Here is a 16295-nt window from a genome sequence, read left to right as displayed (position 1 = left end):
TTCCACCACAATCATCAAACTATTTCAGGCTGAGCATACTCGTGCTTAACAGTACTCGCAGGCAGAATCAGTTCCGTGCCTTCATTTTATTAGTGAAGGGACTTTGCTACTTGTAATTTCCTCCGCTGTACTGATGTAAGTTTCAAATCATTGTTGAGTGATTTTAACATTAAGATTGATTCTGCTCTATAATTACGGTATTTCCACAAGTAAAATACAGCTTATTATGAGAGAAATTTGAACCATTGCACCATTCCTTATTTTGCTTAGTTTAAATTTTTATGGCATCGTCCAGATTGAATCATCCATTCATATATTCAAATAAACATGACATCATGTTTCCTACATATTGTTAGCTCACCTTAGGAACTTATTCTCAAATGCAGGTGGCATAAGTCAGGCATAAAATGCTGTAATAGTGTCATAGAGCACGGAAACAGACCCTTCGATCCAACTGGTCCGTGCCGACCATAGTCCCAAACTAAACTACTCCCACCTGCCTGTGTTTGGCCCATATGCCTTCAAACATTTCCTATTCATGTACTTATCCAAATGTCTTTTAAATGTTGTAACTGTACCCACATCCACCACTTCCTCTGGAAGTTCATTCCAAACACAAACCACTCTCTGTGTAAAAAACGTTGCCCTTCATGTGTTTTTTTTTTAAACCTTTCTCCTTTCAAAGCTTCCTTCAGAAAAGCTGCTTTTTGAAGTGTGCACGGAACTCAGGCCATTTCATGGCTGAAAGAGAATGCAGGTCCATCAAGTGATGTTCAATGGCTGAGAGTCATAGAGATGTACAGCATGGAAACAGACACTTCAGTCCAACTCGTCCATGCCGAACAGTTATCCGAAATTAATCTAGCTGTATTTGCCAGCATTTGGTCCATATCCCTCTATTCATGTACCAGTTGACTTTTAAATGCTGTAATTGTGCCAACCTCCACCACTTCATTTGGCAACTCATTCCATACTTGCACCACCCTCTGCGTGAAAACATTGCCCCTTAGCTCTTTCCCCTCTCACCCTCTCATTTTGGACACCCTGACCCTGGGAAAAAGACCTTGGCTATTCACCCTATCCGTGCCCCTCATGATTTTATAAACTTCTAGAAGGTGACCCCTCAATCTTCATGTTGTAGAGAACATAGCCCCAGGCTATTGTGCCTCTTCCCTATAGATTAGAGCGGTGCTGGAAAAGCACAGCAGTTCAGGCAGCATCCGAGGAGCAGTGAAATCGACGTTTCAGGCAAAAGCCCTTCATAGCTCAAACCCTCCAATCCCGGCAACATCGTTGTAAATCTTTTCAGCACCCTTTCAAGTTTAACAACACATCTCCTGTAGCAGGGAGATTCAGTCAACTACCTTTTCACTTATCCCACAGTACAGATTTTCTTCAAGGTACCTGTCCAGTTTTACCCTGGAATTTCACATTGCCATCTCCTACAGCCTCCTACGGAAAATGTTTCCAAAACCTGACGACACCTTTCCCTCAGCCCACACTCTGATTTTCTCTGGTTCTCCTGCCTTGTACCAAGTCAGATAGCTGGATCTGATCTTTATACACCATATTCATTTGAAAACATGAATCATATTCCCCACCAGTTTTTTCAGCTGTTGCAGTTTTTGGAGTATTTTCTCCAGCTCCTTTATCATTTAAATGTTTTCTTCCACAACTCCGATCAGTTCTGATATGTCAGTAGTTGCTCATAAATCTTGCAATCCGTACTTGTTCTATATCATTACATTGCATTCATCTACATTCAACTGCTTATTATCTGTCCACCTCTTGAAGTATGAGAGAGATGCTCTGTTTCCGTGTTAACCATGTTTGAAAGCATCAGCAATGACCCTGGATCACTTCTGACAAGGCTAAAGACCAGCAGTCTCCTGATACTGAGCCCAAAAGGACTCATCACACCAAAGCATCCCAAGAACTTCCCATTCACGCCAAATATTGCATGCAATATTCCAAAAGTGGCCTAACTGAATTTCCCATACAATAAGCTTTTCCTTATATTGATTCATACTATCCTCTTGTGTGGGGTATGAGAAGGGTCCTTGTTTTATCCTGGACAGCTTTCATCACCTTCGCTCTAAAAAGTGTTGGTTTTAGCCATCCAGTATTCTGCCTGTGGCTCTGAAGAGATGAGCATTCTCTCTTCTATCCACCCAACTATCTTTTCTTTTCCTTTTTGGTTCTTTACCCTGAACCATATGACCCTATGAAGACTCATCCAGCTGATGTCCACTTAGCCTGCCGGTGTGTTGTTCCCTTCTATGGCCACCATGAAGCCAAGTGTAGCCTTGTCTTTAGACTGCTCCTGTTCACAATACCCAGGATAGACTGACTCTTTCCGCTCCTGATCTCTACCTGAGCTCCATTTAGCCTCAAGGTATTTAATGCCCCATTGTTAGTGCCATTGCTGCTTCCCTCACTTAGAAACGGCTGGGATTAAGCATACAACTCAATGCATTTAAGAGTCATTTTTCCAGGAGGGCACATGTGAAATTATTGCCCAGAAATTCTTGCCTTTGTTTTATAGCAACAGACATGGTCGAGACAGGGTTCCTCCAATGGGATCATTGTACCATGGAGAAATTTCTAGCCAGATGTGTTGTAACTTTAAATGATAAATCAGCTTTCTGTATGAGACAGTTGGCATTCATTGTATTTTTGCTTGGCTTTAATGTGTCGTTTTCAGTAATAAATGGAGAGAAAGCAACCCTGGAAACCCCAACGTTTGCCCAGAAACGTCAGCGTACTTTGGATATGTTAATACGGTCTCTGTATCAAGATCTCATACCAGACTTGCATAAGGTACAGTGGTTGTTGGTGCATCTTCACTGGCTGCATGTCACAAAATTAATGTATTTTGCATTGACTCCTTACTACTGGCAGAAGACTCTCTTCTGCCAATTGATGTAAACCATTTGCAAGGTTTGAAAATCCAATTAACCAAGAGCATATTTACTTTGATTTATGCCCAGAAATGGATTATGTTCATGCAACTGATTTCTTTCAAAAATATTGAAAGAATATTTGCTGAACTTCAGTATTAACTAATTGTGATCAGTTATTAGTATAGGCAATAATTTGCTGAAAAATATATCTATGGAGAGTTTTCATTTCTTCAAATCTTCCCCTTTACCATTAAAATTATGGCAGATATCTGTACGCTACATACAGTGAGTATAAAATGACAACTTGACAAACCAGACGTGTTACCGCACATGTTCAATGCTGCTGTTGACTTGATAATCAGATTTGGTCACTAATTAATTTAGAAAGATGAACACAGGAGTCTGTGGAGGCCACTTCACTGAGTATATTCAAGAAAGAGATGGATATGTTTTCAGATTTTGAGGGCATCAAGGGGAATGTGGAGAAAGCAGGAGTTAGAGAATTAGCCATAATCAACTTGAATGGCAGAGCAGACTCAAAGGCCTCAATGGCTTCATCATGCTCCTCGTTTCTCTGTTTCTAGAAAGATTTCTCAGAACGATTGAAATTCTCAATAGAATTTTGACTAGAAAATCTTATCTGAAAATAAATAAAGCATCAACTTTACATTTTAGCGTAGGTTAAGGGGTGGTCCAAGGTGCCAAGTCATAGAATGACCCACTTATAACTGATGGATATATATTAGCATCCTGTCACATTGTTAATACAGCCTTAGTGGGCACGAGTTGCATTACCCCAAAGATAGTCTCACATAGAGTAAGTCTACACCATGTATTTAGTCCAGAAATTATGAGTGATTTTAAATCAGAATCAGAAAATAGAATTAATGTTGTGAATCTGTAGCTTCTGACTCACTGCTGTTCAACAGATGACTGTTATCATTGTTGTCCAGTGAGGAACCTGCAGTTCCAATGGTCCAAGTTTTTGAAAGAGAATTCCTATCAACAAAGAGTAAACATACCAGTGACTATAGAAGACACTACAACCCCAAGTTCAGTCTACAGCAAAGGATTTTGAGTTGTATTTGCATGCATTGCAATCTGTTTGAAAAAATATTTAGTTTTAAATATATGAATACTTTTAATAGGCTGAAGTTGAAAAATTTAGAATATGTTAAAAAGTTGATTTTCTAACAATGTGTAGTATTATTTAATTGCAATAATTAATGATGTCATATATTGCTGCTGTTTAGATGATTCGTTGTTATGAATTTGTTTTTAATCTTAAGTTAAGAATACAATCGCTTCCTGGTTTAGCTATAACTTTGTTTCTGATGTGTGCATAATGCAGTGAACCACTCTTCTATGTCACATTTCTTCCTTTAGGAAATGAATGAAATCCAACTAGGCTGGATAACAGTGAGATAATTTATCTTTTCCTTTTGCATCCGAATGCATCAGTGTTACTTCTTGTAAACTAAGACTGGCAATTTTAATGTATTCTAACAGCATCCGAAGTAATGCTAGCCAAACAAATATTAATCCTTTGAGACCAAATTTACTGAGTATGAGTTTTCAAATTGTGCACACTTCTACCGACATATTTGAAACTTGAACGGGATGGAATCACCAGAAAATTTCTGTTCACATTCCTCTCCAAACTGAGCATCAAAATGAGGAAAACTTTAAAGCTTAGACTGCTGACGCAAAACAAAAACTGTCCTCAAAGGTTTAATATTGCTTTGTCCATGTTAATAATGTTCATTGTTCCATCTAACTGCATCTGCCACTTTAACATGGTTTTTGAACGTGATTAACTGTGTGCCATCATCCTGTCTCTAACTGGAAGAAAAATTGCATTTATAAGATTAAACCTAGCCAAGCCACTAGCACTATTGATCATTGTCACGAGTGGAATCGGTGCCCATTGGATAAAGGAGAAAGAATTGAGCCAACAGGTAGTTGAAGTGAAATCCATGACCAAAGTGTGAAGGTGTATCAATATGTTTCACAGTCACATTGTACATCTTTGCCAGAGCAATAATGAATCACAGGCAGCTGATGGACCCATGAGTACACGTGCTTGTCAGTGCACCAACAGTTCCTCCCCGCTACCCTCTACGGATTTCCTGCCTTCCTGTTTTTTCTTTATTCACTCACAGGATGAAGGTATTGCTGGCTAAGCCAGTATTTGTTGCCCATCTGTAATTGCCCAGAGCATAGTTAAGCATCAGCCACATTGCTGTGGGTCTGGAGTCACATGTTGTCCAGACCAGGTAAGGATGGCAGGTTCCTTCTCCGAAGGGCATTATTGAACTAGATGAGTTCTTCTAATGATCAACAGTGGATTCATGGTCAGCATTAGACTCGTAATTCCAGATCATGATTGAACTCAAATTCCACCATCTGCCATGTGGGATTCAAACCAAGCTCCTTCAAGCATTCATTGGATTAACAGTCCAAGTGATAATATCACTAGCCTGTTTTGGCCCTTTTGGTGAGTCATGACCTGTGTAACATCATAAAATTCATTGCGACTACAAATAATTTAATATCTCCATTGCTGCAAATGATTAGCCCAATCTGGACTGTCTCTGCCACCGTTTATGCTCGCTACGTTAAATGCAAACACAGAAGTTGACCACCACAGGATCAATCTCTGTCTTACAAGATGGAAAGCTGCCACCATTACATTAAACAAAACCATCTGAAAGGACTGTCCAAATTCTTACATTGTTTGCTACTGCAGACATTCTTGATCTGTGCTGTGAATCTAAGGTCAAATATTATCCAGTTGTACAAGTTTGACTCTAGGTTAAAGGGGCAACTATTAAAGAGTGATGCCAATGATGCAGTGATGAATGAGTTAACAATAGTTAGCATTCCACGATGATGCTATGGGAACCCGGTGAAAGCCAAATTGTTACAGAAATTAGCATAGCAAGAAATTATGAGTGATTTTAAATCAGAATCAGAAAATAGAATTAACATTGTAAATCTGTAGCAGCACATCCGATAACAAAGTTATTTTATACCAGTAAGAGATAAACATGGAGAAATATGATACTGTATCATCGAAGCTAAGTTCAGAAACATCATTCCAGATCAGAAATCTTTCATCTTTGCACTGTTACCTAAAAATTTTAAATGTGTCTGGCTTGTTATTTCTCATAATGTACTAGCAACATGTCAGTGAATATTGAATAAGAGTTCGTCCATGGGACACTGTAAATTTATAAACTGCATTGTTCAATCACAATCAGTTGTTTGCCTTTCTCATTTGGTGGGAGATGGGAATCAAACAAGGTTTCTAAAACTGTGACATTAAACAATTTATCTTCTTAGTCAGTGTATTTTGATTAACATTTTGATTGTGAAACAATGTTAATTTTTCACTGGACACCAAAATCCATAGCATTCAATGCTCATGGATTGTACTGGGAAGATAATGTTGAGAGATAATGATGTTGAAATGTGTTTGCTGCTTCCATAACCTCTCCAAGTCTGTTTTCTTTCATTTTTACCGTTTTTGGGCAGTTTGGGGTTGGTGGTAGTTGGGGTGGAGGGTGGGTTAGGGTGGGGATATGGGTTTGCATGTGTATTTGTGCATCAGGCATCCTCTGTGTGTTAATTGGATCATGACAGAGTGGATTGTCCATGGCATGTTGAAGAAAGTGATTGTTGGCGTGAAAGGCCATTTTTCAACTGGACTTTCCTACGGCTCATTTTCTGGTATTGGAATAAAATAATAATATCCCTCAGAGTCCTGCTGCCACAATGTATCCGAGATTAACTTTCCCTGTGGGGTGTTACCAGTAATGGCTTCAGTGTTAAGAATATGACAGTTTCTCAGTGCTAGAGCCAATGGCGGGGGTTTGTGGGTGGGGGTCTCTATTTTCTCAATATGCTTAATAGTAGAATCATAGAGATGTACAGCACGGAAACAGACCCTTTAGTGCAACTCATCCATACCGACCAGATAACTTAAATTAACTTAGTCTCATTTGCCAGCACTTGGCCCATATCAGTGGGGATGTTGTCCAAATTGTGTTGGGAGGAGCATCAAGAAGGCTTGAGGTAGTCCCCATCAATCTGACATTGGCACTGGGTGGCATTGCACCATGTTAGACACTGTATGAACTGAAATCATATACTTTCCAAAAGCCCATTATTGCCGGTCCCTTAGAAATTCACTGGGACTGATTTCCCTGGTTTATTTCTCCAGGTTCCTGCTGAAGGTATCTGAATTAGCCATCCTTCCTGCATTAGTTTCTGCAGGCAGCTTGTCCGGGGAAGCAACAGAGGTCCCCATTCTCACCAGAACTCCAAACACATTCTTCACTTTTCACCTTCCAGAAGGGCCCACAGAATTTTCTTTCAGTTCATGGGATGTGGGTGTTGCTGGCTGGGCCGTGTGAGTCAATCATATTTCTGAGGGGTCTGGAGTCACATGTAGGGCAGACCAGCTAAGGATGGCATATTTTCTTCCCTAAAGGGTATTAGGGAACCTGATGGGTTTTTTTTCCGGACAATCAAAATGGTTACATAGCCACCATTAGATTAACTAGATTAGTTCAAACTTGAGCAGCTTAGATGGGTTGGTCTTGCTAAATTGCCCATCATGTCCAAGGATGTGCAGCCTAGATGGATTAGCCCTGGAAAATGCAGGGTTGCAGGGATAGGATGGGGGGGGTGGGCCTGACTGGGCTGGTCTTCAGAGGGTCGTGGTGGACTGAATGGGCAAAATGGCCTGCATCCACACTGTAGGGATTCTGTGATTCTGTGAACTTGTTATGCAAGACTTTCCTTTAAAAATTGAATTAATCTTTCACTACCTGCCACGTTGTGATTTGAATCTATGCTCACAGATCATTCACAGAGGGTTAGCGTTCGGGTTAAGGTTAGGGTTAGGGCTAGGGCTAGGGTGAGGGTTAGGGTTAGGGCTAAGGTTAGGATTATGGTTATGGCTAGGGTTAGGATTAGGGTTAAGGTTAGCCAAGGGGTCTGGATTAATAGCCCAGTAGCATACCCTCTACTCTGCTGCCTCTCCATAAGCAGGAACTCTGACTGAAGAAGGGCTTATGCCCGAAACGTCAATTCTCCTGCTCCTCGGATGCTGTCTGGCCTGCTGTGTTTTTCCAGCACCACATTTTTCAACTTTGGTCTCCAGCATCCAGTCCTCACTTTCTCCTGATTCTTCATCCCACTGCCTTGACCAGTCTCCCATGGCCACTTAATCTTTGTTCTATAGCCAACATAGGAGGCACTAGGTGCAACTTTAATGAATGGAAGTAGCAGTTGTTGTTGTTTTGCCCTTCCAGCTCCTTCTGTCCTTTACTTCAGAAATATGTCTTGCTTCTTTTTGTTACACTCCAACTGTCTTGTGGCCCGATGCTATGATTCCTAGCTTTGCAAGGTGGGTGGTTGACATATTTAATTTATCAGCATCTACTTGTGTCTTATCTCTGATGGCTCCACACTGAGTCCTGATTATTCCATCCATGTTCTTGGTCACATTGATTTGACCTTGAGTGGAAAACTGGCATCTCCTTTGTTAACTCTTCCTTTGTTTCCTCTGGACAAGCAGAAACTCCCTGGAATAAATATTGGGAAGATTGACATTGTGATGATCTTCAATCATTGACACCAATATTAAAATCAGTGTTTACAAAGACAGAACATATTAGAAATGTTATTGTCTAGCTGGGGGGGCTTTATTACTGTTCACAATAGGACAGTGTTGAAAAGGAAGAATATTATTACACAGTCCATGTGTCCTATTTGGTCTTTTTTCTTCTATAGGTGACTACTTAACCAGAAAATAGATTTTTGCTCATGCAAACGTATCTTTGCTTTCTGATTGGTTTAAAGTTGAGTAGTTTCATATACTATTGGTTATGATGCAACGATAAAGTAAGTTCATCCTCTTTCAACCTTAGGCTGTCAGTTATAAAGACTTACCAGGGCTAATTCCCTCTACCTCTATGCAGCAAGGTAATTTTATCCAGTCTTTTTTGCAGGAATACCCTGGCTAGATAGTTTCACTAAAACATAAATTACCCGTATATAAAATAATTTGCCACTTTTAGATGAGTTGTTAAACTGCAATAAGAGTCATTGAGATGTACAGCGCAGAAACACCCTTCGATCCAACTTGTCCATGCTGACCAGACATCCTAACTTAATCTAGTCCCATTTGCCAACACTTGGCCCATATCCCTCTAAACCCTTCCTATTCATATACAAGTCCAGATGCCTTTTAAATGTTGCAATTGTACCAGCCTTCACCACTTCCACTGGCAGCTCATTCCATACACGCACCACTCTCAGTGTGAAAACGTTACCCCTTAGGTCCCTTTTAAATGTTTCCCCTCTCACTCTAAACCTATGTCCTCTAGTTCTGGACTACCCCAGTGGAAAGATCTTGTCTATTTGCCCTTTCAGTGTCCCTCATGATTTTATAAACCTCTATAAGGTCACCCCTCAGCCTCCGACGCTCCAAGGAAAACAGCCCAAGCCTGTTCAGCCTCTCCCGAGAGCTCAAGTCCTCCAACCTTGGCAAAATCTTTGTAAATCTTTTCTGAACCATTTCAAGTTTCACAACATCTTTCCAATAGGAAGGAGACCAGAATTGCACGCAATATTCCAACAGTGGCCCAACCAATGTCCTGTACAGCCGCAACATGACTCCCAACTCCTGTACTCAATACTCTGACCAATAACGGAAAGCATACCAAATGCTGCCTTCATTATCCTGTCTACCTGAGACTCTACTTTCAGGGAGCAATGAGCCTGTACTCCAAGGTCTCTTTGTTCAGCAAGTTGTTTATGGACTGGTCACAAAGAGCCAAGAAATTGTAATAAGGATTAATTTTCACAGCTTCACGTTCTGAGAAAGGCAAACTGAAAGAGGGAAGCTTGTTGACAGAGATGGGTAGGAGATTTCATTTGTAATAATTCTGAAGCCTAGTCTGTGAAGACCCAGTAACATCTGAATAAGTAACAATTGATTCAAAAGGCCCAGCTCCCTGTGTCTTGTTGGTTGCGATTGTCCATGAGGCACATGGAAGGACTCTGAGTGACTCACTGATGGGATGCTGCTGCCAAATATTGGGTGTTGCTGCCATTTAAATATTCTCCAGGAAGTAGTCATCACTATATCAGGTCATAGCCTCCCTAGATAAAGGACGATAGTGACATGTCGTGAAAATCTGGAGGCGAATCTCCTTAGTTAATTGAAGGAACGGTTGTGAACCTGTGCCGAGGGTTTAATTCTTCCTTGTGTTATATATCCAGAATATGTTAAATCGGAGGTCATTCAGCGATGTGCTGCCAGAATCCCCGAAATCAGCTCGGAAAAAGGAGGAAGCACGTCAAGCGGAATTTGTCAGAGTGGGCCAAGTGAGTCAAATTCGATGCACAAAACATTCTCATGGAGCAAAATGCTAGTTTCGTTAGTCGTTATTTAATTTGACCCGCTCATATTGTGGGCCATGACACATCCTTAGTTGTCCGTGTAACGCAATGTCACTTGCATTGCAACTATTAACCAATCAGAATGGAGATTATGATGGCATTGCTTTGTCTGCAGTGAGGATATTTTTCATCACCATCTGACACTGAGAGTTTCACCTCAGTGTGATCTTTTTCTACTTGTCTGGGATGGCTGCCTGATTGGTACAATGGCAGCAGTTTGTCAACTGAACTTCAAAATTAGTTTCCTGCTATAACTTAAACAGGCAACCAGGAACATTTACAGCATAAAGTGGAGAACCATTTAAAAAGAAGCAGCAATATTTGATGAAGTATTGCACCAGCATAGCAGCTTTCCTGGTTTTTCATCTGTTTGTCAATTAGGTGATGGTTGCCTCTGATTTAATGTTAAAGTGTTTTGTACGACATGCATTGATGCTGGATCGAAGGGATCCAAACGTTGCTGAATCCTAGTATAACAAAGATACTTTTAAATGCAGTGCTTCATCTTGCCCTTCCTTAGACAAGACAAAAACAAATTGGTGTATGGATTCAGTCTTAAATTTATAAGGCAGCACCAGAGAGAGAGAGACTGCTGGGAGCTATAGCACGAAAGCAGACCAGGGTATGTTTGGATGACATTTATTGACCTAATCAGTGAGTTGACAGGCAGGCACAGACCAGCTGGACTATCAAGCTTACCCTTAACACCATGGTCTCTGAAACATCGCAACTGAGCATCACTTAATTTCCCCTCCTGGTCACGTGATCTCTGTTCCACTTCCTTTTTTATTTATTCCTGGAATGTGGATGTCACGGGCTGTGCCAGAATATGCTGTCTATCCCTAAATGACTTTGAGAGGGTGGGGTTGAACTGCCTTCTTGTACCAACGCAGCCCTTGTGGGCATAGGGGCATTTCAGTGCTGCTAGAGAGGATGGTCACCCAGTTATCGAGAGAGAATGGTGATATATTTCCAGGTCAGGATGGTGAGTGGCTTGGAGGGGAGCTTGCAGAAGGTGGCGTTCCCATGCATCTCCTGCCCTGGTCCTTTGAGAAGGTAGAGGTCATGTGTTTGTAAGATGCTGTCTAAGGAGCCATGGTTGATTAGACTACTTACAGTGTGGAAACAGGCCCTTTGGCCCAATAAGTCCACACTGACCCACCGAAGCGCAACCCACCCAGACCCATTCCCCTATATTTACCCCTTCACCTAACACTATGGGCAATTTGGCATGGCCAATCCACCTGACCTGCACATTTTTGGACTGTGAGAGGAAACCGGAGCACCCGGAGGAAACCCACACAGACACTGGGAGAATGTGCAAACTCCACACAGAGAGTCGCCTGAGGCGGGAATTGAACCCGGGTCTCTGGCGCTGTGAGGCAGCGGTGCTAACCACTGTGCCACCGTGCTGCCCACTAGCAGTGGGTCTTGTCGATGGTTCATACTGCTGCAACTGTGCACCAGTGGAGAAGGGAATGAATGTTTAAGGTGATAGATGAGACTCCGATCAATGTTCCTGATCCTGTGTTGGTTGCCCTTGTGGAGTCGCAAGTGGAGAGTATTTGATCAGGAAACTGTAATAATAATTGTGCTAATAATAATCAAAACTTTGATAACAAGCAAGAACTCATGGGAGCCATTCATTCCCTAATTTTGCCAACAGCCATTTATAGTCTTGGTGTCAAGTAGGGGCACCCCTTCCTGATCTGTTTTAAAACCCTCCAATGTGGTAAGGAATGTTATTGCTGATTCCGAGCAGCTGCTGAGAGGAGCTTGACCCTACAGCACACAGCGGCCTGAAGCTGTTCCACACCAGATGGTCCAAGGTTGTAGCTTTTTATTAAAAGGATGAACAGCAAAGGATTTCTGGAGCTCATTCTTAATTCATTCTTTTCTCTAAAGTTGTTTTAATTGAAATGCTTATTCCCCCGTCTCTCTCTCTCCTTCCCCATGTTTTATGCTCTCTCTTTAAATTTGCACAAGTTACTTCTAGAATCCCTACAGTGTGGAAGCAGCCTCACGAGTCCACACTAGCCCTCTGAAGAGTATCCCACCCAGACCCACCCCTGAATCATATCCTTTTAACCCTGCATATCCCGTGGCTAACCCACCCAACCTGCACTATTTAGTATGGCCAGTCCACCCAACCTGAACATCCCTGGACTGTGGGAGGACACCAAAGCATCTGTTGGAAACCCACACAGACACAGGGAAAATGTGCAACCTCCACACAGACAGTTGCCCGAGGCTGGAATCGAACCTGGGTTCCTGGTGCGGTGAGGCAGCAGTGCTAACCACTGAGCCACCATGCCGCCCCTTTGGTGTTCCATCTTCCAGAGAGAGACAGCCCACGTGTAGGATTGCACGCCCCCCACTTACCTCTCAATGCTGATGACGGCATGTACCTGGCCTCCGCACAGTGTCACTCCCCTCCCATTGTGTTGGACTAAGGAGGTCTACACTCTCTCCCTCCCCATCTCAGTGTGTTCACACTTGTGGGCTCCCTTGTGAAAATCTGATCCGTAAAGCAATGCAGTCCTGCAAATTATGTTGTCTTCTTTTCATAATATTCACCATGTAGCAAAATGTTACTAATTTTACGGCATCACTGATTCAACCAGCTGACAGAGCGATGTAGAATAAGAGCAGAATTTGATCCCCTGCTTCTCTTCTGTTATGTTGCATTGGCCTGACAAAAACGTCGCTGCTCCACAAATAAAATCCCCAGAGCACTTGGCTTTTGGTCTGAATATCATGTGATGACAGTGGTGGTTGCCAAGGTGATTTTGTGTCAATGTTGTGATCCCCTGCACTGTGGTCCCAGTGCTTCCCCCTCGCCCCAGACCCCCTGCGCTTACCGTAACAATGTCAGGCAGACAGTGTAACAATGCAGGCCCTGCCCGCACTGAAAAGCAGTACAGTATTAGACAACAAATGCTCTTTCTGCTCAGGCCCTCAAGCTGAAGACAATCGTCAGAGGCGATGCTCCCACGAGTTTGGTAACCACTGGCCTGTACAGGAAAGAGGTGAGCACATTATTTATTTTTCTTCTTACTATGATTCAGATGAAACTGCTGAAAGGTTTAGGCTAACACGCATTCCCTCTTGTGTTTAATTCAGTGAAATTGAAGCATTTGTACATACTCCTGAATTGTGGAGATGTTCTGGCAGAGAAGGAGGCCATTCAGCCCACCTTGTCCAAACCGACTCTCTGTACAGTCATTCACCTGACCTAGCCATGTAGTCCTGTACACTTACTTCTCTCAAGGTGTGCCAGTTTCCTTTTGAAATCATTCATCATCTTTACCCCTCATTGCGTAAAATGTTCTTCCTTATGTCCTCACTGCATTTCTTGCCCAAAACCTTAAATCGGTGCTCCCTGGTCATTACCTGTAAGTCTGTCACAGTCATGTACATTGTTATCAAATCTTCCCCTAATCACCCGGAAAATATTCTCGTAAATGTCTTCAGCAGCCTTAAGGATGGTGACCAGAGCTGCATGCAATACTCTAGTTATGACCTAACCAGAGATCATTATAACCTCCCTGCTTTTGTACTTGACTCCTCCATTTGCGAAGCCAATGATCTAGTGTGCTGTGCTGACCACTCTCTGATTATGTCCTGCCATCTCCAAAGATCTATGTGTGTGACTCTCTGTCTTTCCGCTCTTGTATGTTCCTTAGAACTGTGCCGTTGATGTTGCGTCTCCCTATCCCTTTTGTCAAAATGTATTACCTCTATATCAAATTCCATCTGTGACTGCTGGTATCGCTTGCCCAAGCTGGATTCTGTAACAGTCTGTTGAGAACATTCTCATAGTTTTTCACACCTCCACTATCAATAGTGATTTGTTAAATTTTATTCCTTATTCCAAAATCCTTGCCATTCATATATTTCACATCAATAAAAGCTGTTGCTCTTGCTTTGTCTGACTCTCAGGTAACTACCTGAAAAATTCATAGAGTCATGCACGGAAACAGACCGTTCAGCCCAACTCATCCATGCTGACCAGGTTTCCGAAACTAAACCCGTCCCATTTTCCTGTGTTTGGCCCATATCCCTCTAAACCTTTCCTATCCGTATTCCTGCAAAAACAGCTGTCTGATTGGAGGGCACCATGGTGATAGATGGGATGTACTGGAAAGTTATTAGTTCAGGTATGTCCCCTGCTACCCTTTGAATTGCCTCCAGGTTTCTATAGGAAGTGAAGTGTTCCAACGAACCTCAACATTAGTCATCCAGTCTGAGAAAAAGCCATCTACTGTGACTTATTATTTCCTGTCTTTAAGCCAATGTTTTATCAAGCCGTCACTGAGTCTCCTATTATATGACTCTTCATTTTGTTCACCAGCCTTTAATTGGTACTTTACCTCAAAACCGTCACAGCACAGGAGACCACTTGGTCCATCGTGCTTGTACCTGCTTGTTCAAATGAGTCTTTTTCAAAAGATTTCTTAAAATCAAGATCAAGAACATCCATCGCATTGCCTTCATCAATGTTATATGTTAATACATCAAAAATTCAATTCAAATTTGAACATAACCTGCCTTTTACAAATCTATGCTGGCTCTCTCTAATTAACTCAAATATACCTCAAGCGCTAGCAATTCTTTTTCCCCTGACTGTTGATTCTAAATGTTGCTCACTGGTGGATGTGAAAATGACCAGCGTTTGGGTTCTAAGGACCTCTCCCACCCTCCTTAAACAGAGGAGCCACATCTGTTGCTCTTCAGTTGTCTGATACCTCCTTAATACTTTGGGAAGGCTTGCCTCTGTCTCCACTGCCACTTTCTTTCGCAACAACAACAGAAATTGCTGGAGAAACTCGGCAGGTCTGCCAGCATCTATGGGACGAAGCAGACTTAATATTTCGGGTCCAATGCCCCTTCAACAGAACTGACCACAGCTAGAAAATGTGTTACTTATGGTGAAGGCAAGGCTGGGGTTGGTGAGGGAGAGATAAACCTAGAGAGCGTGATATGAAAGTGGTAGACAAATGTGGCGGGGAGTATTGATAAAAGGCCAGTCCAGAATAGAGTCAAAAAAAACTGTAGATGCTGGAATCCAAGGTAGACAAGCAGGAGGCTGGAAGAACACGGCAAGCCAGGCAGCGTCGCAAGGTGGAAAAGTCGACATTTCAGGATCGAAGAAGGGTTACACACCCAAAATGTCGACTTCTCCACCTCCTGATGCCGCCTGGCTTGCTGTGTGCTTCCAGCCTCCAGTCTGTCTTGTCCAGAATGGAGGCTGAGTAAGTGATAATGAGATTTGAGAGTAGGAAAGAATTAATAGGATGTGCTGAAAGTGACCCCTGTAGGCCTGGGAGTGGGTGAGAATTGGTTGGCTATTGCTAAAAGCAACTCATGTCATGACAGAACCTAATGTGGGAGTGGATACAAAAAAGCATGGAAGGACAGAATCGGCTCAAAGGTTATTGAACGCGATGCTGAGTCCTAGAGACGGCAGGGTCCCCCAGCAGAAGATAAGATGCTGTTTTTTGAGGCTTATTAGAACACTTCACTACCTTTAGAAACCTGGAGGCAATCAACGGGTAGCAAGTGACATACCTGATCCAATAATGGTCAGCCTTTCCAGTGCATCCCATCCATCACCATGGTCACCTCCAATCAGACAGCTGTTTTATCAGGAACATGGATAGGAAAAGTTCAGAGGGATATGGGCCAAACCCAGAGAAATGGGACGAGGTCAGTTTAGGAAACCTGGTCAGCGTGGACGAGTTGTGCTGAAGGTTTGTTTCCATACTGTATGACTCCATGACTCGAGCAAACACTGATACGAAGTGCCCATTAAATATCCAATACTTCCCTGAGCCTCTAAGCATTTATCACCCTAATTGTCCCTCAAGTACTCCAGCCCACCTCTTCAGAACGGTTTGCTGTATACATGCTGGT

At 42.4% G+C, this 16295-nt stretch overlaps 1 protein-coding gene across 9 annotated transcripts in view; it reads left to right on the top strand.

The window, feature by feature from the left end:
• garnl3 (GTPase activating Rap/RanGAP domain like 3) overlaps positions 1-16295 on the top strand; it is a 443924-nt gene that overhangs the window by 343913 nt on the left and 83716 nt on the right. For 6 of the 9 annotated variants that reach the window (XM_072565739.1, XM_072565738.1, XM_072565741.1 and 3 more), the window contains 4 exons: positions 2705-2820; positions 4290-4322; positions 10200-10304; positions 13334-13408. In XM_072565739.1, the coding sequence (XP_072421840.1) occupies positions 2705-2820; positions 4290-4322; positions 10200-10304; positions 13334-13408 (329 nt within the window). The remainder of the gene's footprint in view (positions 1-2704; positions 2821-4289; positions 4323-10199; positions 10305-13333; positions 13409-16295) is intronic. The other 3 variants (XM_072565743.1, XM_072565740.1, XM_072565744.1) reach the window with 1 other exon arrangement.

The sequence above is a fragment of the Chiloscyllium punctatum genome, chromosome 49, assembly GCF_047496795.1.
Source record: "Chiloscyllium punctatum isolate Juve2018m chromosome 49, sChiPun1.3, whole genome shotgun sequence".
Lineage (NCBI taxonomy): Eukaryota > Metazoa > Chordata > Chondrichthyes > Orectolobiformes > Hemiscylliidae > Chiloscyllium > Chiloscyllium punctatum.
The sequence above is the reverse complement of the archived record's forward strand: the minus strand, read 5'-3'. Positions and strand labels throughout refer to the sequence as shown.